This window comes from Pteropus vampyrus, unplaced genomic scaffold (genome assembly GCF_000151845.1).
Source record: "Pteropus vampyrus isolate Shadow unplaced genomic scaffold, Pvam_2.0 Scaffold2, whole genome shotgun sequence".
Lineage (NCBI taxonomy): Eukaryota > Metazoa > Chordata > Mammalia > Chiroptera > Pteropodidae > Pteropus > Pteropus vampyrus.
In genome coordinates, this window is record NW_011888783.1 from 10157910 (window position 1) to 10184610 (window position 26701).

The following is a 26701-nucleotide window of genomic DNA, read 5'->3' on the forward strand; positions in this document are numbered from 1 at the left end:
CTGTGGTTGAGATGCTTGGTGCCATCTGCAGTGTGCCAGTTTATCCTGTCTTCGCTGGCATTTACAATACTGCATAGAGCATCATGACTGTAGAGACGATAGGGAGTGACAGATTCATTTCCTCGGAGGATCCAGCTCTGGTGAGTCTGTGCCACCCTCCTCCTTGGCTTTGGGTCTGTTATCATTGGTATTGGCTTTGCTTTATATTTTCACATCCAACTCCTCCTTTTAGTCTAGCAGTTCCAGATACAGTTCTAGTATGTAAATCTTACACTAACCTTTCGACTAATTTATTCGTGTAAGGTTGCCAAAGTGAATTAACATCGTTTGATGCCAGCTAATATGCCTTATTTTCAAAATACTACTGTTCTTAGGCTTCTGATTTAAAGAAAGTGTGTCTTATTTAGGGAACACTAAACAGACAGGCACCAAGATAAATTAACCAACTGCTCTGTGTGGGATATCCCCAAATGACTTATGTAGTTGGAACAAATATATGACCCTCTTTTACATAAAGCTATAAAACACATCAGGCAAGTAACACTGAATCCTCTTTCCCGTGATTAAAATATAAATATTCAAGAATAAATGTCGTTTTATGACTTGACCATATGTTTATCATATTTTCCTGCCAAACCAAGTTAAAGTGTAGATCATTGTTTAAGACTTTCACTTTGTGTGTGTGTTTTTGTGTTTTTTAAATAGTAACAGAATATGAAGGACATGCTCTGTCATTGCTGAAGGAATGTGAACTACAGGAATTTGATGGGTAGGTTATATTATTAATCTATATATCATATAGCTTATGTTATTAAATGTTTTCATTAGTTTCTAGCCATATATTTGGAACTTTTAATTTTTAAATATTTGTGATGTATGTAATTAGGCTTTCTTTCATATCTGTGTAATAACAATTAATAAAAATAATGGTACAGCATGGCCATCCACCTCTGAAGATCGAGCATAGGAAAGCAAAAGGAAAAATCTACTTATCTACACTGGGAAATCCAGTATACCATATTATACTTACCTAATATGTATACATTTGCATCTGTAGTCCTTAATTCTTAAATCATGTGAATATCTAGAAAAGCACTGATGGAAGATATTATATTGGTCATATGGTATAACTACTATATCCTCTTTTGCAAATTTATTGAGAGTGTTAATGGTTACCCATTGGTTATTTGGCTGTGATTGCTTGAGGGTAAATATAAAAACAAATATTATTTTCAGATTGAGCAAAAGATGTTAATTTTAATTATCTCTATAACTTAGTGGCTACCCAATATATGTGTCATTCACAGTAGGCATTGGTAACTGTTGTGTGCAATACATCATTGTATGTAGAAATTTCTCACTGAAATGCAAATATTAGAAACATGGCAAGTGACATATACTTTAATAGCCTTTTTTTTAAAAAAAAATTAGGTGAATCAATTTGCTAAAGTGCTGGATTGATGTTTAACACAAAAATATATTCTTTCAGGGAAGATTTTTCTTTCAAGAGTAGATATTATCGAGTTTTAAAAGGTGGCAAGTATGTGAACTATTTGTCATATGGTGATGGGCAGGGGGCAACAAAAGACTCAGAATATCAGGAAGGGCAGTTGAGTTTTTCAACCAAAATGAAAGACTTCACTCTTCCCAAAGAACTAGAATGTTTTAGGGAGGAAAGTGATGTAATTAAAATGGAGCGTTAACAGGGTTGTTTTTCAGAAACAATATATTTGGTGAGAAAAAAACATTAGATGAAGAATAAAGTTTGATAAATAAAATGACTTTTTTCAAAAAGCAATTTAATAGAAAGGAGTAAATCTAGATAGCAATATTATATAAATATTGAGGATGAGTATGAGGTAGGGGATTCCTTCAAATGTTTATACTTAGGGCTAGACAGATTGATTAATAGGCTAGATTTAGGAAATTATCTTGCAAGTATATAATTTAAGAAAAGCAATTGGAGGAATCATGCCCACTGCCTTAATATGGTGCATAGTACTGAAACGCAGCTTGTGAGTATGTATAAGTGTGGCTGCATTTCAAATACGTTCTCACTTCAAAACATGAAACATGATTATATAAATAATGAAAAGAACAAATATCATAGATACTAAACCTGGTCTTGCCCATCAGTATTATTAAGTGTTCTGCTAAATGTGGTATCTATACTATTCAAGGACCAAGAAGAACTTTGCAGAGTGATGAAAGACTATTTTTTAAGTGCAGTACGGTAATATTTTTCTTTATCTGAACATTTAATTCTTGTTTATTTCACATGTCAGATGTTATTTTGTGGTGCAGCACTAAAAAGAGAGATAGATCCTTTAGTTATTACCTACATTTTTTTAAGCACATAGTTTGACCTAATCGTTATTATGAATTGAGTTCTATTAATTAACTGTTTTTAACTTTACAGCATGCTGATTTATTTAGGACTTATAATAATTTTAAAATTCTATCAAGTCATCTATTTCCTACAATCCTTTAAATATCTCATTTATTTCCAAGGGCCCAATTTTTCCATTGTGAAATGATACGGTGGTTGGGATAACTATATTAATAAAATGGTTTAGGTTTTTAGACACAAAGAGGTTAAGATCCAAGGAAGATTCTATATACATTATTTAGTAAAGCAAAATGATTTGGTATATAATGTTTAATAAATTTTATTTGCTAAGATTAATGAGTTACATGTTTCTATGAAGACACATTGTGACATATTTCTACAGCCAACAGGAACAGTGGATCAGTACTAATGACAGCTGGTGTGCAACTCCAGTATGTTCTAGAAAACACTCAAATCCATTGCTAAAATTGTAGGAGTGTCAGTTTCCATATTGCCCCCTATTTATGCTGTGCATGAATAGGAAGTTTTTTAAAAGCAAAGAGAAGAGTAGTACCAGATGCATAGACTTGAAGCAGTAACAGTTGAATTTATAAGTGTTAATATGGTTAAACTAATCTATAGCTCTCGTGCAATTATAAATATGCCAATATTTTCCTATTTGTTTCAGTGTTTTTAAATTTTTTTTCTTCTTTTAATTTCACCATTAACTAGACTCTCAATAATTTAGACATTATTTGGCTAACATTGATATTTTATCACATTGACCATGATATCTGTGTAACTAGGTAAAATTTAAAAAAAAAAAAAAAGGCATCTCTTTTCCAAATGAACATTTAAATCAAAAATCCAGTAATATATAAAACATTTCAAAGATGATATTGGTTGATAGACAAATACAGCAGTACCCATTTAAATTTTTTCTTTTTACTTTTTATAAAGAGAAATAAGATATTAGCCCCTAGTTGCACTTTTCAAGACAGGATTATTCTACTTGGGGTCATGGCAAGAAGGAGTCTACTTATTCTGAAAACATAAGATGTACCACATGCAAAAGATTAGTTGTTCTAAGGTTTATGTTTTAAAGTAACCTTTAAGTGTGATTAAATTAACTCATTATAACAGGTTGGGATTTTTCCCCTCATTTTCTTGTAGTATCTAGACTCTTGTGATATATTTGTATTAAGTATATTCCCTAGGTCGAGTCATACCTGGAGATGCTCTTAATGATCTAGCAGTTGTCAACAAAAGTAAATATATTTCATCTTAACTCATTTAATTCCATATTAATTATAATGGTAAACTGATTTTCAAAATAATAAAAGTTTCATATGGCTATTTTCATTAAATTTTATATACAAGAAAGGAATATAATATTTTGAATAGTAGTGCAGTGTCTAAGGCCAAATTGTCTTGTTTCAAGTCTTCATTCTATCACTTACTATGATATGATTTTGGAAAAGTTACTTAATCTTTATATGCCTTAATTTCCTAATCTGTAAATTGACAGTAAAAGTATCTATTGCACACAGTTATTGTTCATATTAAATGAGTTAATACATGGAGAGTGCTGAGAACAGTGCCCAGTACATAGTAATTACTCGTTGTGTGTTACTTTATTGTTGTAATTAGCATAATTTATTACAGTTTCAAAATATTTAACACTGCATGTGTTAACGATAAAATTTCAGAGGTTTTCTAGCAGAGCATGTTCATAGAAAGGCCATGTCTATTAACTCTAGAAGTGAGTTAACATGTATACGATACTATAACTGGATGCAGGATTCTAGGAGTCAGATGTTGCCATACTGTGTGGAAGAGTTGAGTTCTTTGGTGCCAAGTTAGATGCTTTGTTGGATGACTTTAGTGCTCCTTTTAGGCCACACACCTCAGCAGGTAGACAGACATGGATCCGGAAGTTATAATTTAAGTTTACAGATTGTTTGGGGCTCTCAGAGAGATCTTTAAAAATCATGCAGATAAGGTTCACATCAAACCTTGACTTCCCATTTATAGAGATGAGGCTAATGCCTACTTTATAGAAGTCTGAGGGTTTAATAGAAGAGAGCCAATGTATCATCTGACATAAAATTGCCCCTCAGTAGATATAATCACTTTTCTCTGAATCAGAGGCCACAATGTGAATCCTTGGAATCAGTTCAGGAATAAAATAATACTCCTAGCCCCCAAATGACCTGGGTCATATTGCATGTCCTGGAGTCTCTTCTAACTAGGATGGACCTGGATAGCCCAGGATATGTATAGCCATAGAGCTAAACCTCATCTAGATGCAAGGGGTTGGGGTTGGCCGGGGCGGGAGGAGGCGAGCGGGCAGTGGGGCAGGCTGAAAGCAAGGTGGAAGGAATCGTTGGAAAAAGTTCCCTCAGCCTCTGAATTCACCAACCTGCAGAGCTTCCTGAACTTAGGGCACCAGTAACTCCTGTTGATTATGGCCCGTAGGCTGTTTTGTTTGGCACATAGATATATAGAATGCTAGTTACTAGTATTTACAAATAAAGAGACTCACCCCCAAATCAGGATCTGTGTCTTCTCTAAGAAAAATCATAAGATGTGGTCCTCCAGGCCTGCCTCCCATGTGATGAGTGGGTGGGGGCTAAGGAGTGCCTCTCCTTTAAACTGAGCAAACTTCCATTCCTGCTGGGCTCTGGCAGGCCTTGAGTTGTGACATCTGCTTTCAATAACACAAAATCTTCCTCCTCTTGGGAAAATTGAGGTGATTTTGCTACTTAAGATTATTTTCTATCTTTTAAATACAAGTGATTATGAAATAAATGTCTAATATCTTATATTTTACTTTCATGGAATCCCACCTCCACCCCTCTGTAGTCTGCTTATCATGAGGCATTAAAAAGTTTAGCAGTACTGATTAGGGTCAAAGGATAGTAACACTAATTTTAAAAGTGCCATATAGCAATAATGTATAGGAGATGAAAACCAGTTTAGGTCTGCAGTTACTACGTTCATATACTAATGATAATTAGCAGTTCCTTAAAGCTTCATATTTTACATGATTTTTATTGCTGTCTTCTGAGTTATATTGAAAATTAGCAAGATTTTATTACTTTGTTTTCTGTTAGTGAAATGAATTGCTCATGACTATTAACATAAACAAAATGAGAATAATATGCTTTTAGATATTAACAGAGCAAAATGCAGGTCAGATGTGAATTCACATCTTCTAATATTTTAATGCCTCCTAACCCATTTAAAAATATTTTGTCTATGGAGTATAATCTAGGTATTATATTCATGAAGTAAACTTTACTAATGCAGTACTAGTGTCTTCCTCATTGACCCATACAAAAATGTTTGAAGGCGTGTGTGAGTAATCGTGCACAAAGAAGATATATAATTAATGTTTTGAAGTCTAAGTTTCATGAATTATCACCAATTATTTTGAAGTTTTGCATTCTTTTACTTAATTTCTTGTTTTCTAGTGTTGTCTGTGTCGGTGGAGATGGATCTGCCAGTGAAGTAGCCCATGCTTTGCTTCTTAGGGCCCAGAAGAATGCTGGCCTGAAAACAGACAGCATCCTGACTCCTGCCCATGCACAGCTTCCCCTTGGTGTCATACCAGCAGGCAAGGAAGTGGCCATGAATTTGCTAAAAAGAACCTCTCCTATCTTTCTGTCTTTCCCTGTTCTACCTAACCTAGACAGTGTAACATAGAGTTAAATGTACAGATTTTGAATCTGAAAGACCCAAGCTTGGCATCTCCATCAACAAAAAAATTAATTTCTTTGAGCCTCATTTTTCTAATCCATACAAGAGAGATAACACATATAGTATTCACTTCCTTACAAGGTTATTGTAATATTAAATTAGATGGTATATATGGAAGGTTTAAAACATAGTGAACCAATCAATAAATAGGATTATTATTCTACCTTCCCATATAAAGGTCTAATGATCACACAATCGCAGATCTGAAATTTCAAAACAGGGCACTCCAGTCACACTGCTTATAATTTCTTATGAGGTAAAAGATGGTAATCCCCATAATCATAGTATAAACAGATAACCTTGAAAACTCCAAAAGGATTTATTCTGACTGCTGTATGTGTAGCAACTAGGATAGAATAGAATGTGACATATGAACACTCAATAATTAAGTTTATTAAGTGAATGAATATAAAGAAGATGTCATAGAGTAAGTGACACTTGAATTCGGCCTAAAAATGAAAATGGGTTGGGTAGGATCTGGCCTGAAGAAAAAATGAGAATGAATTGTTTTCTTGGCTGCAAAAATAATAAATGTCAAGACGAAACCCAGGAGTGTGGAAGAATAGAAAATGAACCATTTGTTGAATGATGTCAAAATAGGCCCAAACTTTGGTGGCTCCTGGATGCCACAGGAAGATGTCTGAATAGTATTTGATAAACAGTAGGGAACAATAGGAAGTTTAGAGCAAGGGAGCAACTTGCTAGGATCTTGTTCTAGGCATATTCGTGATTAAGGGAAGGGAGCAGGAGGATTTGGAGGTCAGAGGCAGGGAGCACGGCTAGAGCAACACTGGGGTCCAGAAAAGAGGAAAACATCTTTTGCAAATTTATGATGTTATATGAGTCACTCCTCCCAAATTATTATTTAAACAGACAATAATGAAGGAAAGGGATTATTTCTTTTCATTTTAAAAACATCACACATTATCTCTACAAGAGAAGCAGAAACAATTATTCTTTCCTATGAAAATAGAAAATGCACGTGCTTGAAAAAATTCAAGTCTATCCATTTAATAACCACATTCATTTAGTATGGATTTCAGTGTATGTAATATTGTTAATTAACAAAAAACAAAAGATATACAAATGTCCTTTTGAGTATAAAGTCTTTTATACAAACAAGAATTTAAAAGGAGAGGGACATTCAAACATATTTTGATAATTGTAAAGCTCATAGAGAAAAACCTGTGCTATTCTTTAAGTAAAATAGAACAAAATTACCTCAATTCAGAAAGATAAAAGATGCATGTAGGGCAAACCACTTTGACCTTTTTGTGTCATTTTAATATCCTCGTCTATAATGGTGGAACTTTTTCAGCATTTCCCTTCATGCAAAGTGGATGTGCTTGGGTCACCATTTCTCTTCGTTAGTACTTAACACTCCTGAGGTCACTCATTAACTGCGGTGCATCAGAAGGGGAAAGACAGGTGTCCCCATAGGTATGCATTTGACATAAAGCGAATAGTTACCTAGAAAAACTGGTGGCTATACTTATCTTTTAAGTATGTAACCCAGATTTTCTAAAGGAATAGCATTGTTTTAACATTATTATACTTTTTAGAACATCTCTGATTTTGAAAGCATTTCCTATATATAGAGATGCCATTTGAATACTTTTCGTTTAGAAGATACAGACTATTGCCAGAACTCTGGTCATTGCATAGGAGTTTCAGCTTATAGATTCTACCTAATAAAAGGAAGTCATGTGCAGGATGTATTTAATGTAAAGACTCTATGCCTACTCAGGGTTTTGACAGAGAATGAGAAGAGCTAGGCAGGAAGTTTCCAAGCTGAACGCAGAAGACAATCTGCCTTTGAAGCCATTTGCCTCCTGGAGAGAGACACCCAGAGGGAGAGTATTTAGTAAATTACTACACTGAGCCAACAGACTAAGCTGCTGAATTATGGTCAGACTCAAATGGATCAGATGTGCAAAAGCCTATATTTGAACTGCTGGCCATTAGCAATGGTGTTTGTTGCTATGGGAACTGGTGCTAAGGAACTATACAGAGAGATTCTGATTAAAGTGTGTATGTGGGTGGGGGGCGTGGGGAGGATAGAGAAAAAGCCTGAGAGGACATAAAAATAAAAAGCAATCCAGTTGTTGTAAAACAAGGCTCAATCCACATACTGATGGCTACAAACCATATATTTCTATAGAGTTCACATAAATAAATTCATACTTTCCAATTAATTTGAGGAAAATAAAGTATTGCCAAGGGACTGTTAATTTCTATGATATTTCAGGCAAAGAACCAAAATGTAGGTGCAGTTTTCATGAGAATTTTAGATATGCTTGACTAGGAAGTCATTACATCACATTTATCTGTTTAGATGTGGGAGACATTAACGGCCTTATGAATATTCATGGTGTCTGGTTAATTAAGTTAATTGTTCTGCAGAAGTGCACTTCCAAGGGCAATTTTTTTTCTTTTTTTCTTTTTGCCTCCATAGTTTGCCTTGTACTTCCATCAGTCATTCTTTACATGAACTGCTACTTCCCTCCTTACTCCGTATTTCGGTATTTGGCACATTTTAACAGCTCTGGGGAGGTGGTGGTGAGCAAAGTTACTGATAGTATTAAGAAAAATAAGTCTTCAGGCTAATTAAATTGTTTACCTTGAGGCAGAACATTTATAGCTTTTGTGAGAATGCTAAAATTATGTAGTTATTTATGTGAGCAGCATGTTCTTTTGGCATACAGACATTTTTTTCAAATGGATCATATTTTGTTTCAGGAAATTGTACTCTATCTTTTAGATTATCCAAATAAAAATATAGAACAATCTATAGTTTTACAATTTTACATCTACTTTCTCATGAAGTTTTCTTTTTAATTCAAAGTATAAAAAAAACGTCCTTAAAGACTAAGGTACAGGTTAAGCAGATGACTAATTTTCTGACTTCTGGTCGTGCCTGTCATCACTGCCAAGTTCTACAGAATTAAGGAAAAGTTGCAAAGCCTGAGAAGACATAAAATTAAAAAATGATCTCTAGCATTCTAAAAGCATTTGTGCTTGGGCATGCTTAGCATACTTCAAACTCACAGGGAATAAACAGTCTTTATTTTCTTGAGTCATGATATGTGTCATTCTCTATCGCACATGACATTACATTATGCTTTTTAATAGTCTTTCTAGAGGAATGCTTTTACGGCCACTCCTAATTAACCATGGTAATGGAGGAAATATGTTTTGTGGAGTACTGTAATCCATTGATAATCCTAAATATCTCACTCTAATTATGTGGCCCCCTCCAAAACCTTTACCATAAATCTGAGAAGCAAAATTGATTTGTTTCCTCACTCCCCTACCCTCATTTCAGATTAATTAGCAATTAGATGGCCAAAGGGCAGGCTATAGAGGGTCAAAGTATTTAAAAGGCCTAGATATTTGACTCCTGGGTAAAGATCCACTGAGTAACAGGTTTCTGGACCATTTGTTCTCAAATCTTAGGGTACTTATGAATCACCTTGAGAATTTGCTAAAACATGGACACCTGGGCCTTACTCCCAGACATTCCGATATCATGGGTTGTAGGTGGAACACAGAAATTTGCCTTTTTAACAAGCTCCCAGGTAATGTTGATGCTGCTGATCACTGGACTATATGTTCTGGAAGAGTACTTCTCTAAGTTACTGTGCTTGCCGTAACTCTGACTTGGTCTGGAGTGGGGCTTAAGAGTCAAAATCTTAATAAGAATCCAGGTATTGTCATTGCTACTGGACTGTGAACCATATCCTGAGTTACAAGGGTCAGAGCATACTGGCCATTTGATAAATCAGTTGGAACCATTTTACCAGTTGATTAAGGTGGCCTTTTCTTTGCATTGGTATTACTAGAGGCCTGGAAATCATTAATGCTTAGATAGGTTCCTAATGATTATTTTAATGACAGCCTTGGTTGATAGTGTCTGAGTTGCCTCAGCTTCTCCAATTGAGCAACCCAAGCACACATCTCTTCAAAGTGACACAAATTGAAGAGATTAACACATCAGGACTGTTCCTGATTAACAAATTCAGGGAACTAGCCTTTGCCTCGATAGCTGTGGTATATAACACATCCATGTTGTCATAGCCCTCGGCTGTTACTAGATTTCTTTCTCATGTTCTTTAATTCAAGAAAAATTGGAGCTTCTTAATTTCAAACTCTGCTTACCTCCTGTGAATGGCAGGGGCCAGCTGATATTCTCCCCTGTACCACAAGATTTCAAAGTCATAAATGTTATAGGAGCCTGACTTGAGACAGAGCCTGTTTCTTCTGTAGGTGGGAAAATTTCATGTAGATCTTAAATTATCCTAATGATTATGTAAATCAGAAATCTACAGTGTCTCAATACAGATTTTCATGCCATGGCAGATAGATTATCGAGAAGAATCCGCATTTGGGTGAGAGCTTATCTCTTAGATTCATTAAGTGTATTTAAAATATGTCTTTTGTACGTTGTAGTGATTTTTGTATTTCTTCTTAGTTACTATTTGAATTTTTATTATTTATGTATTTATGCATTTGTCTCTGCTCTCCAGAGACACCCTTCTGCTGTTTCTGCTCACTGCGGTATAGAAGTTGGAAGCCCACTTATTAAAATTGGATGGAGTAGACTTTGATATAGCTAGTGTTTTTTGGTAAAAATTCATGATTTAAAAGCTGTGAACAAGGAGATACTATAAACTATTTTTAATTTTTAAGTTTAAAGATTAAACAATTTAGTAACCATTTGATGTGCACGCTGTGAATGAAAACATCAATTTCCATTAATTTTTCATTTAAACATTACATAGTGACATCTCTATAAAGTCGATCAAGTGGTTTTATTTAAAACATATTCTACATCAATTGTATGTTTTAAAATTGATTTGGCAGGCTCTACCAACGTATTGGCACATTCTCTTCATGGAATCTCTCACGTGGTAACTGCAACTTTGCACATTATAATGGGTAAGAATTCTTTCAAAGAAGTTCACATCATATAAGGAATTTTTTATATTTATATAAGGCTGTTTTATTTCTGTCAGACTTACTTGCTTGAGGAAAGACAGATTTTTTTTGTCTCCCAAAGCAGACAAATGTTTGACCAAAACCCAAAACTCAGGCAAAGCTTAACTATTTGAGCTGCCTCTCTTTTCAGAATGCAGGTACTATAAAGAGCAATAAATGAAGTTTTGCTATAATCTTGATAGAAAAAAAAATTATTGTAATGATGTTTAAGATCACAGTTTTATAACCAGATTAAGACAATCCACGCATGCTATAAGACAGTCCACGCATGCTATTTAAGTATACTGGATACTGTTGTTTGTACCAAGACTGTAGGGGTAGAACTATGTTAGTAAAAGAAAAAACGCATGATAACATTTTCAGTCAGTGCTCATCCACTAGACCCTTTATTATCCATACTGATGGAAAGCATATAAACTCAGATAAATGCAATGCCAGACTGTTAAATCTAAATTTACTTTGCACATGTACTTCACTTCCTTAACCATGCTTTATATGAAATAACAGCAAGCTACAAAATTTACCACTTTGTGTTTCTTCCCCTAGGACCAGAAAAAGTTGCAAATGGCAAATGCAGTAGTTGTAGGTAAAAAGAGATGTAAATAAAGCAAGGATATTTATTATGATATAAAGTAGCTTGAGATCTATAAGTAAATAAATATTCTTTTCTATGTTTGCCATTTTGACAGCTGGCCCTACTGCACTCACTGATTGACTCATTTTAATATTCAATATAATATTCCAGGGCACCTACAACCAGTTGATGTCTGCACCTTCAGCACCACTGGCAAGCTTCTTCGCTTTGGGTTTTCAGCCATGTTTGGTTTTGGTGGAAGAACTTTGGCTCTGGCGGAAAGACATCGATGGATGTCTCCTAACCAACGGAGGGATTTTGCTGTAATTAAGGCACTGGCACATCTTAAGTAAACCTTTTTTTTTTTTTTTTTTTTTTTAACAAAGAATTACATATCTCAGAGTCAGTGACTATTAATGACAAATTTCATTAAATTTTAGGCCAGAGGACTGTGAAATATCATTTTTACCATTTAACAGTTCTCCAGATTTACAACAAAGGTAGGTAAAAAGCCCAAAGTAATATCTACATCTAGCTCTTTCTTTAAAGCATAAAACAGTTTGACATAAACAATTTATTAGACTTGCACCCTTTGGTTGTTTTTCTAACATACTAGTGAAGAATACAGAATCCTGCAGATTCTAGTAAACCATGTAGTTTGGTTTCTGTCTTCAGAAATAACCATTTATTCCATTCATTCAACAGCTGTTTATTGAGTGCCATTCTATGCCACACACTTTGGATACAGTGAGACAAAAAACAAAACCTTTTGTTTCTACCATGAGAGTTTCAGACTAGTGTGGAAAACAAATATAATCAAAGTCACACAAAGGAAGTGCTCCAGTCTAAAAAGTGAAGATCATTTTTTTTACTGATGATACTAACTTTAAATAGATCAGTACAATATAACGTAGTAATGGAATTGTTCACGTATTTTTACTGTCTAATCAAAGAAAATATGTAACATTGGATTTTGTAATTTCCTTATACTTAATAGATACTATTTTTGTGTGATTTTTTTTGTTTTGTTTTGTCTTCTTTTAGGGAGGCGCAGAGATCTCCTAAATCTGGTGAGTCTAAAAGTACCTCCTTGATTGAGAACTGAGCCAGGTTCTACTGACATTTTGCTCTGGTGAGGGAAAATAACCTATCTCTTCTATTACCTTTAGACTGTAATGATCAGTGGCAAATGATCCAGGGTCAATTTTTGAATGTCAGCATTATGGCAATTCCTTGCCTCTGTTCAGTGGCACCTAGAGGCTTAGCACCTAATACCAGGTTAGTGTTTTAATTGAATCATCAATACTTTTCTATAAACTAAAATTTTCTTTCAGGATACTTCTCCTAACTCTTGGCCAGCTAGAATATTGTGAAGAGGTATTCTCTCCTTGACTGTATGCTATTAGAGATTTTAAGGGTTTTGTCATCCGAGTAGGTTCAGAACAACTGTTAACTGGAAAAATTGTCAGTCACTCTGATTTTTTAATATCACTGAGGCCAAAATAATATTCCTTGGGTTTTATTCATGATTTTATTATTTTATGTGTCCTTTGCTTGCTTTATTTATGTTTACTTGCCAGTTGTTGAGAACATTGTATTTAATTCTGGTATTTCTTACGAATGTCTCTGCTTTCCAATTTTAGTGCATACACAAATGTCCTTAGCATGAAAAGCACGTATGTGTGTCTGTCTGAAACTTTTAATAAAAAAAAACATTCAGTTGTACTTAGTGAGTAGTGGTACATTTGAATCTACTGCCAACATTTTTTATAAACGATCTTAAGGTATTTTATATATTGTTTTATCTGTAAGATATATTCCATCTCTTGCACATTTTTTTCAAGTACATGTCCAATATTGATCTGAAAATATGTCTCTCCCATTCCTGTGGAATGTCAAAGAATTGTGAATGTTGTGTAATACAGTCAAATCTAGATTTTCCCTGGAGGTGGAATAAAAGAATGACTTACGTACTTTGGTCATTTATAACATTATTTTAATGACTAGTTTTAACTTCCCTGCTGAACATGTAACCAGAATGATTAACATCTAGCAAAAGGGATTGATCTTAATTTTTTCCTTGGCAATTGATATGAAGGTAATAAACAGGTAAATATATGAAGTTAGAGAAGAAAAGATACTTTTATTATATTTATGCCAGGCACATAGGGTGTGTTCTAATTACATTAGTAAGTACTGAAAAGTCAAATACAAATGCTTTTCATGTTTATGAGTAAAAACGAAGCAATTTAGAAAAATAAAGGATGCACAAAACACTATGAACATTTTGGTGCTGTTTATTTCAGTTGTGAAAACATGGCATGATAGGTCAAAGGAGCAGTGAACTCAGAACTAGGAGCTCTGGTTCCAGTGATCATTTTTGCTCTGCATTTGAACAGATCACTTAACTTGAGGTCTTCTTTATCTACTACATAAACTGAGTGAATGATGGATAATCTTCAAGGTCCCTTACAGCTCTAACTTGTGCTTCCATTAGATTTAAAGAGCTCCTTTTTATTTCGTTGATGTTATTATTGGAATAACTTTATATCTGCACCGAAATAGAGCTAGAAGTCATTTGCACATATTTCTGCAAAGTGCCTTCTAAAGCTAGATACATTTGTGAGTGGCTTTTTTTGGCACTAAATCATACACTCTAAATTTGCAGTCTCTTATATCAAACCAAACAGTTATGCAAGATTAAAATGCTCGGTCATTTAACTGAACATGTGTGGCAGCAGTTGTTCATTTCATGTCGTCCATCCAAGGGCCACTTTGATTTAGTTTCTTGTGTCACTTAGACCTGCCCATAAATATTTAAATCATTAACTTTAGATATTAGAAAGTGTTGCACTCTCTCTTATACCGTTCATACATATTAACTATTTTACAATATATCTTTAAAAAAAATACGTGGCTTCACATTTAGAGTCCTTAAGTTAGTACATTGGATTTTAAATTATGTCTTGATATAGGAATAGGATGCATGATGGTTCATTTTATAAAAAGCCCTTAGCATAAGAGCTTGCTGAGAAGGAAGCCAATTGTTTAGTAAAGCCAGTTTGAAAGGCTTCGTCATTTAAAAATAACTCAGCAAGATATGATTTAAGAAATTTAAATAAATTTAATATGATTTATCTATCTTGCTAAAACTTCTAGTAAACATTATATTTGTTAGAAGGATTGATAGTCATTTGTGATGTAATCTCTTAATGAACTTAATGGCAAATACAAATGTTTAATTTCAGATTAAATAATGGAAGTATGGCTCTTATAATCGCACGAAACACTTCTCGACCAGAATTTATAAAACACCTGAAAAGATACGCCGGTGTTAAAAATCAGGTATGGTAAATCCTTTTTGTTATTTGTGTGCAAAGATGGACAGAGATATGCTGCAAGAGTTGACATCAAGTCCTGCCTCGTAAGGCTTTATTTTCTTCTGAATATATTAATCTTTTTTCTTTCAATTTGTACTTCCCGTAAATTGTGAAAAGCATCCACAAGTACTAATATAGATTAGCCTGTTTTGAGCTATGGGTTAGTAGTTATATGTGTTTTTTGCACAAAGAGAAGATAGAAAATTTAGTGTTATATTGAAATAAGAAATAAATTAAGGATAAAATTACATAATTGAGCTGTTCTTCAGAATGAAAAGTAGTGAAATCTTAGATTTTTAGCCTTCTTAATGTTATGGCAGCAGACTTTCTCTAAAGTTATGACCTTAGAATTTCCTGCTATTTGTTTAGAGATCTACTTACCTTCATTGATAGATTTGCAGATAAATATTTTAAAATATACCACTTTTATGCAGACATTATTTTATTCAAAACTAAAATATATGATGTTTGTGGATATAGACAGAATGTAGATAGATAGGTAGATAAAATGATATTTCCACTGAAAGGATTTGTTTTAAAGAGAAGCAGTAACTATCACAAGCCAAATTCTTTTGGCAGACACATTTTAACCCCATTATGAAACCGATCTTGGAAATATGTGTATTTCTGAAATTGTGAGTCTTGAAGTACAGTGGTCATGATTGTAAAACCCTAACATCTCACACCTTCTTAAAGGTATAAAATTGTGCCTGGATATAGTTGGGAGAGAGCACATGGGAGGAGGAGGAGAGTAAATCCAGCCAATGACTAGCGGCTGAATCTTGCTTACATAGATAGCCATTACAAGGGTCCCACTTTTGCCTCTTTATAATTTTAAACTTTTTCAGGTGGTCCTCATGAAATTTCAGTTCTCTTCTGCCTACTACATTATTTGATCAATATGTATTGAACAACCAATTGCAATGTTTAGGAAATTGTCATAAAAATTAGATATAGTCCCACTTTTCTTAAATATAAATCTCTAAGGTGACAAAGTAGACAAAAGCAAATATAAAAGTAGGTTGTGAGCCTAAGTAATAACTTTATGTATGTATGTTTTGGGAAATACAGTGATTTATTGATTTTATAGGAATGAATGCCTTTTAGGTGTTACTCAACTTATAAACGTTAAAACCAACTTTGTTATTTTTCTTAATCCAAAAGTAGTGCTACATGTCAGTGATTGTTTTTGTTTGTCAGAAAATAGAAACAGGAAAACAATATAAAAAGCATTAAAAATTCCATATTCCAAGAGCGTCATTATTAGGTATAAATGTTTTCTAATCATTTTCTATTAAAGAGAGAACTTAAATATTAACCTTAATGTACCTACCCTTAGAAGCTTTATTTTAGAGGGGCATCTATTGCACAAGTTACTTATGGAAGGTCTTTTTTAGAATTGCCTAAGGGGCAAATTTCTAAGACAATTTTTGTAGACATCCTTTTTTCAATATGAATTTAAAAGTAAAAGATGCTTACTATAAAATGAGGATAAGAACATAGTGAATGTAATTCTATATAGTAAAATAATTATTTTTAAAATGAGATCGTGTTATGCAAGGTGTATTTTTCTTATGTACTCTACCAGTTATATCTTGTTTTTGATGCAAGAAAGCATTGGCTGTGTGTGTATGTGTGATTCATTAAGCTTAACTTTGACTTAGCTCTTTCCAAAAATTAAAGTCCATGTTACTGCTCTGTAATTTTTTTGTGAATTCTCAAATGTTTTGCATAATGTTGTATATTAAGAATAATTAGATTGAATCCCAAGGCGACTACTTTCAAGCAAAGTTAATTTGATACATTTGTTAAAAAAAATTATAGACACACATATACACGTGTGTGTAGTCTTTTTCTTTCATGACATTTTCAAAAATATAAATTTATATAAATTAAGTAATATTATAAAGACCAGATAAATGTAAGATTATATTATCTAATACCTAATTAGTAGCAGTTCTGGTATCCAGGAAGGAAAATGCGGCACTTCAGCCTAAGGAGACCAACAGTCTAGGTCCCTGAACCATCTTTACCACGTCAAACTGAATGTTCATATGTATTAACAATTGTAGGATGTATTGAAAATTGTCATTTGTGGCGTGACTCATCTTTCCTTCCCCCTCTGTGTGAAATATATAGAAAGTAAACATTACCCTTTAAGTCCTTTCAACTCCATCCTATATCTGGCCTCTTATCACTGTCCACACATTTCTTCATTCGCTTCAACCATCATTTTTGGTAGGGAGCTTGAAACTTTTAAATGTGTTTCCCCGGAGATTGGTTTGCAGCCCTCTTGTCTCATGACACCTCCTGGGAATCTCATGGACCCTGGTGTTTGAACTGAGTGCTGCATACCTACAAAAGTTCCACTTTCTCTTCTGACCTGCGGGACTATTGTGTCTTCTTGTGTGCTGAGGTTATAAAACTCACACACATCTTGAGTCTAGCATGTCTGTATCTGACCTTATTGTCTTTTTCCCTAGAGGGGCCCCTTTCATGTTTCCTACATTGGTCAGTGGCACCACTCGACCCATCCTGGATTTACTCTGGATTCCTCTCCCTCCCTCATTCCTCACAACCCGTCCACCAAGCAGTTCTACTGGTTCTCCTCTTAAATGTTTCTTGAATTTCTCCCTCACTTTGATTCAGATCTTAATTTCTTCTTAATTTCTCCAGTAGTTTCCTTCAGGTCTTCCTTTTGCTCTGGTCTTGTCTTCCACACTTCTTTCTAAAGGGATTTTTCTAAAATACACATCTGATTTCTCCTTAATTGTTCAATATCTTTTTCATTGTCATTAGGATAATAACTGTTTTCCTCCACATGTATTGTATGGCCCTTCGTATTCTGGCCCTTGCCTATTGCAGCCTCACCTCTTGCCATCCTCTACCAGATTTCCTGTGTTTTGTTTTTGTATTGGTTTTCTAGAGCTGCCATAACAAACATTACAGACTAGGTGGCTTAAACGCAGAAATTCATCCTTTCACAATTCTGAATGCTCGAAGTCCAAAAAGGTTTTAAGGGTGTGGTTTCTCCTGAAGCCTCTCTTCTTGGCTTGCAGATAGCTGTCTTCTGGCTCTGTCCTCATATGGTCTTTCATCTGTGCATGCACATCCCTGGTATCTCTGTGTCCCAGTTTCCTCCTCTTATAATGACACTAGTCATATTGAATTGGGGCCTGTCATAAAGACTTCGTTCTAACTTAACCACATCTTTAAACACTATCTGCAAACACAGTTACATTCCAGAGGTTAAGACTTCAAAATATGAATTTTGGGGGGGGGGGGGGGGGAAGACACAATTCAGCCTATAACATTGTCTGTTTTAAAAAATTAAGTACGAGCATTTATATATTCTGCAAAATAAATGCCAAAATACCAGTATCGTGATCAATATCACAGTATGCTAAATTTTTTTGTTTGCTTGTCCATGACATAGTTCTGTACTTTTGCAACTTTCGTTTCTTTCCAGAACTTCTTCCCTTCTCCTCCAGGCTAATTCTTCTGTGTTCTTTAAGACTCTGCTCAAATGGGAAGCTCCCCTAGCATCCTGAGCCTCTTTACCTCCTCTCCTATATCTCATTTAACTCTGTATACACCATCATGGCACTTAAATGAATCACAATTGTAACTGTTCATTTTTCTTCCTCATGCCTCAAACATACCCTCACACATTATATTAAGCTATTAGTTCACTAAAGTAGCATCTAACAATGTCTGTGGCTTCACAGGTAATAACTTTACAGGAGTGGATGGAGTTTCATTTTGTGATGATTTAAGATAACAGGCTTACTGGTGATGGCCATCAATTGTTAACATTCATTGGCTTGCTGTTGCATCATTCCAGTATCTGACTTTTATTACATAGCATTCTTCCTGTGTGTTTCTGTCTTCACATGGCATTCTCTTCTAAGGACACCAGTCATGTTGGATTAGGGTCCACCCTCATGACCTCATCTTAACTTAATTGCATTTGCAAAGACCTTATTTCCAAAGATGACATTCACAGGTACTAAAAGTTATGACTTCTAGATGTTTTTATGGAGGACATAATTTAACCCATTATGGCCAGTTATTAATGACTCATTTATTTTTGCAATGAATGATTATGTATACAATGACTGATCATATAGAAATTTTTATAAATACACAATATGAAGGATGTCTCCATGGCTTTAAACCTGAGATGGGTAGTCTAATCCAGAGATTAAGCATTTTCACAGATAGCTGCTTGAGGCTCTCTAATCAGAACAGCTGATGCCACCATATAACCCCACTATAATCCACTAGGTAACCCAGTGGATTATATAGTATAAACTGTAGAATCTGCTGGATCTTGTTCTCTACATAGGCAAAATAAGAGTGTTAGGGAAAATATTAATTTTCCGTCAATTTTAAAATTCTGTGCTTCATTGAGGTTTACATGTGGAAAGGGGCGGGGGAACACGTAGATACTAGGAATAAACCTCATACAATTTATCTGAAAACTGAAATAAGTAGTTCCTGTGCATTTCTACTGAAAAAGTTACTTGGCTATCTTTTCTTGGTTATTTCAGAAAATATTATATTGTTCACTATAGTTTTCTTAGGCAAACAAGCAAAATTGAAATTGGAAAGTTACTTGGCACCATTCTAGAGGGCTCAGTAAACAAATACATTTATCTTGCAACTTGTGTCCATCTTTAGAGTGGGTTTGAGGCAGGCAAACACCTATAGAGATTATATTTGATTGACTTTTATTTTCACCTTCATAAGTTTAGACCTATGTTCTTCCTATTAAATTTCAAGTGTGCAACTTACATTAGAGTTTGCCTTACATCAGTTAAACTAGTTGACAAGTAAATAATCAAGCCAGTAGATTACATAAATCTCTGGATCTACCGACCAGTATTAAAGATGGTCTTTAATTGGAAATCCTACAATAATATCATTATTGTATACAGTTTTATAGACATTTACTGTTTGTTAAAAAACAGGTTTGCTAGCTGCTAGATCTAAATGAGATAAGGCAGCTTTAGAAAAGGGGTTCCTTCTTCCCGAGCAAGTGGGGGATCCTTGGTCATAATTCAAGATTCAAAGCTATAAAAATGTCAGCATGCAAGAGAACACAGGAATAAAGGAAGTACTATGATTATTTGCACTTGTTTTATTTAGTTCAGTTTTCCATTCGTTGAGACTTATACTGTTGAAGAAGTAAAAGTTTACCCAAGGAATAAAACCAGTGGACACAATCCAGAAGATCAACAACACGAAACTGCTTCAGAAAAGAGTTTCCCTTGGAATGTAGATGGTGATTTAATGGAAGTTGCGTCAGAGGTCCACGTTAAGTAAGTCTAATTATTTCATGGCCTTATATGTTCACCAGTAGACACAAAACTAATAGTATCATGGAAGATTTCTTATGATAAGTATCAACACAGGCAGTTGGCTATATATATGTAATTTTAATGAGTAAATCCGGGAAGGATAAAAAGAAGTACAATTTTAATAAAGTATGACTTTACATTATCAATTGTTATGGAGTCAAAGCATTTTCTTTGGGTATGAGTCTATACTGGCATTTTGAATCATTCTTCAGAAACAGTACAAATAATGCATGTCTACAATTTCCATTTTGATTTTTAAAAAATGGATCAAAATTTTAAACCTTGCAAAGCCATCTGAGTAGCAGACTGTTACAATGTAATCCTTCAGTCTTTTAAATTTTTTTCACCCCTAGTTAATACTATAACACTGTATTCAGCAGTTCACTTTTATCAAGTCTTTTTCAAAGCACTCAACTTACTTTACATAGGAACAATTTTACATATTATTAAATAACAAGAGCAACTGGTATATATATGTTTGGACCATGGAAAGTCACTCTTGGTAAGCTTTATGACTCCAATGGACAGAAGTAGGCAGGGGCACCCTGGGTAGCCCACTACATATGAGCTTTCTGTAGGCACAATTGACTGAGTTTTACAGAGGAAATGGAGAGCATTGGTCAATAAAGGAAGTTAATTCAGTTTTTCTGGATTGTAGCTGTGCCATAAAAGTATGTTTGTTGGCTATCATTAGATTTGTATTTAGTATTATGTACCATACTCAACTGGTAGATGCATGTATATGTGAAAAGTAACAATGATAGGTTGATGAAATAATTATACATATTTTATTATTTACAGATTGCACCCTAAACTTATCAATCTTTATGGAGGAAGCATGGAAGAAATGAATGATTCCAAAGTAACATGTGATTGTTTGTAACGGAAATGTACAAACTAGAATTTTAATATGAAGGTATATGGTCATGCTTTGAGCAGATATCTGAACAGGAAAATTAAGGGAATTAAAATTGCTATTTTTGATGTTGCTAAAAATTAGCTTCGAGGGCTTTAAAAAAACCGATGTGAAATATATCAAAATCTAAATTCTAGTTTTGGGAAAGTATTGGAACAGAAATTGAACATTTCATATACTTAAAATTTAAACGTCATGCTATATCTATATTTAACCTAGATAATTCCAAAGTGAAATAATTTGGATCCTTTCATGTTTCAGGATTTGAGTCCAATTCTGATGTTAAATCTCCTATAGCCTGGTACAAACAGACCACAGAGCTCACGTAAGAATGCCGTGATTTTTCCTAACGAGGTACCTAATCCAGCGAGGTTAAATTTCAAAATCTCCCCAAGACTTGCCAAAACAAACCCTTTTTTTTTTTTTAATTTGAAAACTCATTTTCTTAAAGTGGTAGGGTTTTAAAATTTATAATACAGGTAATATTGAAGAAGTTTATAAAAAATTTTGAGCTGTGCTATTCCTCTTGCTCCTGGAAGCCATGTCATCCTGCAATCATAGCACATTGTTGCAGTGTATTCAGTAATACCTGAAATGCTGTCATTCCTGAATAGGAAAGAATCTAAATTTCCTCAGGGATCATCCTGAGAAAACAGTTCTAAATTTGGGCTTGATTTTTGCACCAGTGATTCTAGACATTCTCCTGAACAACTTAGCTTTTTATTTAAAAAAAAAAAAATGCAAAAATAAGCTTCTCAAAAATGTGTACTTTAAATTATGATTTTTATTGGCACATACAGAGTTCAGGAGGTTTCGTGTTCCTGGTGGTTGGGTTTCAATGCTCAAATGCCTTTACAAAAATCTCCACGTAGTCTTCAGCCACAAATCACAGACTACAGGCTTGTGAATGGATAATTTATAGGGATTAGGCAGTCTGAGGAAGACAGCTGTTGGCAGAGACTTCATATAAAGAAATATTTCCATAACAGTAAAGACTGCCCTCTAATTCATCTTTTGATCACTTCCTATAACAGATTTAGCACAGTTTAGATGAAAATATATTCTATAATCAGCATCTAGTTCATGTGGATGAATAAATATTACAAAAAAAGTTGCATTTGTAAATGTAAAGGCATTTAAAGATAATTATTTAAAATCCAGAAACTACATTATAAAAAGGAATCTAAGTCACCATCAACAAAAAACTATCACTAAAACATATCATGGAAATTTTGATGTCACATTTATGTTCATTGGATGTAAACTAAATCTGTATTTTTCATTTACAGTTAAATATTTGAATTTTATTTCTTCATTTTTATGCAGAAGAGGATGCTTTTATATTTGAATAGAAGAGTAACACATCCAAACAAGTATTTGCATATTGCTTAATTTGACAATGTTTTACAGAGATCTAAATTTGTATGAATTATTGCCTCCTGTCTTGGTAGAGCTTTGGTTTTTAAAAATTAGGTATAGTTTTGATATTTTACATCTATCAGTGTATTTATACTTCAACTATCAGCTAAAGTGCAACATTCATAATCTGTCCCAGAATATAAATTAGAATTAAGTACTGTTTTTATAAAAAAAAATTTTGACTAATGATAGATTTTTAAAATTTACTCCTGGGTACCCTAGATAAAATTGTGTTATAGGAGGATTCATGGATTTATACCTATATAAACGTATTCTTTTAAAAAGTTAGGTATGTATATATACAGAATGAAGAAAAAAAATCCATAGCTGTATAAACAGTTATCCAGAAGTCATCCCATTAAGCTCAAACCAGTGTATAAGTTCAGGCTGAAGGTTGCTCTTCAGGCCTATAATATTCATAGACTGCTGAATAAATGATTGTTGACCAAAGCCCATTGAAAATGTATTACTAGTAAAGATCTTAAAGTGACAATGGTCACTTTAATGGACCAGTTCTTTAAAAGTATTTAGCAGAATTTTTCAAAGAATGTATTTCAAACAAGTCTCAAAGAGCTATTGGAAATGAATTATTACCTGAATGAATTATTCAGTGAAATTTATTTTACCGAAGCAAGCGCCTGTGGTTAATATTTCCTTTAAAGGACTTCAAGTCCAAGACTTCCAATTGAGTTGCTTAATTCAGATGCACTTTCATTTCAAGGTAGCTTCGAGGGATTACTCATTGAATAAACTGAATGCTTTAGTGTTTATCCATTTAAGAACTGAAAGAATATCTCGATATATTAAATATTACCTTTGCAATTATTTTCGCTCAAAGAGCAATCAACATTTGGATTGTTCATTTGCATTATGAGTAAAAGTACATGAATGAACTCTGCTCAGAGTTTGTGGTTTTTTGTAAACAGTGTCTTAAATTTTTTATACCTGAGTCTTATTAGTTCTCTGAAAGAAGTCTTTAATCATCATCATCGCTTTTACTGTTAATGTAACTCCAACTTTCTCTTCTGTTTTCTTCTTGTCGGATGGATTTGTACTGTCTTTTAAAGAAGCCAACCTGTAAATAGCATTGCATAATCACTAGTGTGTAGATATTTTATGAGTATAATATCTAAACAGTCATGCCAATATAGTAAAGTCCTCAATGTGGATAAGTTCTATGACTTTATGTGAAATATATAACAAAACTGATTTTACCATGGCTAATTAACATAAACAAGAGTTAAATTCCTGATGCTGAGGACCTGAGATATTAAGCCTGTGTCCCGTATAGTGAGTAAAATTAGTTTTGGAAATATTGAGTTAGCATTTTTTTTGATTCCTGAAGGACTTCTCAGTAATACATGCTCTTCAAAACTGACATTTGACAATGTACAGTTTCTCAAATGCTTTTTTAAAAAATATCTTTCAAAACTAGTGTTACATAGTTCAAACAAGTGTTGCAAATAACTTATCTTTAAGAAAATATATTTTTCTAGAAGGACTTTGGTACTGAAGTTAGAAATATGAGATCAGTAGTGTATATTTGCTTATGAATTTTAAAAATGAACAATAAAAATACTGAAAATCTAATAACTTGGGAGTGACAAATTGGCTTTGAGAAAATCAGAAATGGCATTCGAATGGTTTAACACTGATAATTATTAAAGAAAGGCTTACCTTCCACATAACATATGAAATCAATAAAAGTAAAACCAGTCCAAGGAGCAAGCTGCTTGAAATAATCACTACGGTGAAAAGACGTTTGGGTCTTTGATGATGTAGTCCTTCGAGCAGAACCTACATAAATCAGCCAAAATAAAGACCCAGCAGTTTAAAAACTTACTGTGATTTCCCTTGAAGTCCCCCCATGATCTTCAATAACATTTAGAACCACCCATCCCATTCCCTTGCTGGTTCTAACAACTCTACAAAACAATGGTAACTGTTTAGCAGAACAGTAAGTATTTTGGACTTTATTCATGGTTCTTCCTCTCATCCTACCACCTCCTAAAAGCTGTCTGTGTCATTCTCTCCTTACAGTTGTAGAAAATGCCAACTCTAAGTATTTAAAGCCCTCCATGATCTAGTCAAAATCTATTTTCCTGACTAAACACCTTAGCAATATTTTTTCCCTACAATCTTCGTGTTTCAGTTAAAGGTAATCTTACATGTGCAATGTTCTCATCCTTGTTTAGTTCAATAACTTTTGGATTTGGTTCTGGAAAAGCTGTTGCTCTTATTTCAAACTTGAGTGCTGAAGTCTCATCCTGTTTAACAAAAGAAACATCACTATAGCCTAATTCATAGTTTTAGTTCATGAAAACATTAATAGAGGTAATGTCTCATGATCATTACAATCTAGAGGCTTTCACAATTTATCTCACCATTTGTAGTTAAGTGCAGTGCTTCCTTTGGTTCTCAAGGTATGGTCTTTGTATAAATTTATATGGCATAATTTTTGTTGAAATTCTTTTATTAAAATGGATATTTTGCATATATTTAAATATTTAAAGCAAATTACTTGCTAGTTATCAATGAAATTTTCCCTGGATATTTCATTTTTATCCCCAAATAAGACTGTTTTTCACCTGATAAACCTTTCCTAAAACTCACTTTATTTGGCAAGTCGCACAAATTCTTTGGTTTTCCAGTGCATATAAGTTTGCACTATGCAATAATCAAGTGTGCAGTAGCATAATGTTTAAAAAAAATGCTAACCATCATCTGAGCCTGTTGGAAAAATGGCACCATTAGACTTGCTCAACAGTGTTGTTTAACCTTCAATTTGTAAAAAAAAAAAAAAAAAATCTGCAAAGCACAGTAAAACAGCTATGCTTGTACCAAGTGCTTTATAAAATTCATCTCATTTGATCTGTAACACCCCTGCAAAAGAGATATTACCCGTATTTATCCGATCAGGAAACTCAAGAACAGAACTCTAGATAAGAACTGATTTTATCTCTAAGTACTTCTCATAAATATGTATATTCCTTTATAGGAAGAAGCCCAAGGAGTATTTAAGTGTTGTTGTTATTGTACATTTGTGTTTTATTGTTGATAAATTTTGATGTTTTGGTTTGATTTTAAGAAACCTAATTTTACTTCTTAGATTTATTATATTTTTAAGCATAATTTAAAATAGTTTGAAAAGCACTTTAAGGTTATATGAAATGTTAAGTTAGTGAATTTCTTTGATTTAAGCAGTTGGACGTGCTTTTTAAAATAAACTTCTTCATTATCTGCTTAATTACTAAAGCCATGCCATTTAGACAGTGTATTCAGCTGAAATAATTGAAATAGTTTGAGTTTTACTTCAATACCTTCTTAATTTGTTGAATGCCTCCTTACATGCCATGCTGTTTATATAAGATGGTTGAGTTTGCAGATATCTGTATGAACTTATCCACAAAGTTGTCACTGTATATTAGACTTACCATTTCTAAAACGGATGGCCGGCCCTCTAACTGAATGTGAACACTCACTTCTTTTCCACTTTCCATTTTCCCAAAATTGCATAAGAAGTTTAAACAATGTGGATCAGCTTTCATGCAGTACTTGAAAAGAATGTAAAAGAGCTACATTAAAATTTCAACATTTTTTAAAAAGATGGCTAAAATATTTTATATCTGCTTTCATTAGTGGCATTTAAAAAATGTCTTAAAACATAGTTCGTTTTATAAATTGTAAAAAAAATCAAAGTATTTGAACTGGACCGTGTGTTCTCATTAATCTTCTGGGATAGACTTAAAAGAAAGCTCCTAATCAGAATCTTGTTAAATTAAATGCTGTATGTCCATTGTAAAACTTGAATCATTTGAAGAGTAAGATTGCTTTCTCGTCCCCCGCCACCCCCCTGCAATAAATTGACTAAGAAAAGAGTGAAAATTTCATGCCACAGGGTCTGCTGAAGGGTCTGGAACAATAGCTGGCTGGCACAAAATGGGCATTTGTTAAATAAGG

The 26701-nt window shown here is 33.7% G+C and overlaps 2 protein-coding genes across 2 annotated transcripts in view; one reads left to right on the plus strand and one right to left on the minus strand.

The window, feature by feature from the left end:
- Positions 1-23634, plus strand: part of CERKL (ceramide kinase like) — a 100698-nt gene extending 77064 nt beyond the window's left edge. Inside the window, exons 5-13 of the mRNA XM_011356607.2 lie at positions 5806-5948; positions 10955-11029; positions 11835-12012; positions 12104-12163; positions 12708-12733; positions 12833-12941; positions 14912-15008; positions 20195-20367; positions 21208-23634. Coding sequence (XP_011354909.1) covers positions 5806-5948; positions 10955-11029; positions 11835-12012; positions 12104-12163; positions 12708-12733; positions 12833-12941; positions 14912-15008; positions 20195-20367; positions 21208-21289 — 943 coding nt within the window. The 3' untranslated portion in view covers positions 21290-23634. The remainder of the gene's footprint in view (positions 1-5805; positions 5949-10954; positions 11030-11834; positions 12013-12103; positions 12164-12707; positions 12734-12832; positions 12942-14911; positions 15009-20194; positions 20368-21207) is intronic.
- Positions 22482-26701, minus strand: part of ITGA4 (integrin subunit alpha 4) — an 83232-nt gene continuing 79012 nt past the window's right edge. The window contains exons 24-27 of the mRNA XM_011359968.2: positions 26176-26295; positions 24910-25008; positions 24419-24538; positions 22482-23816 (exon numbers count right to left, since the gene is read on the minus strand). Coding sequence (XP_011358270.1) covers positions 23718-23816; positions 24419-24538; positions 24910-25008; positions 26176-26295 — 438 coding nt within the window. The 3' untranslated portion in view covers positions 22482-23717. The remainder of the gene's footprint in view (positions 23817-24418; positions 24539-24909; positions 25009-26175; positions 26296-26701) is intronic.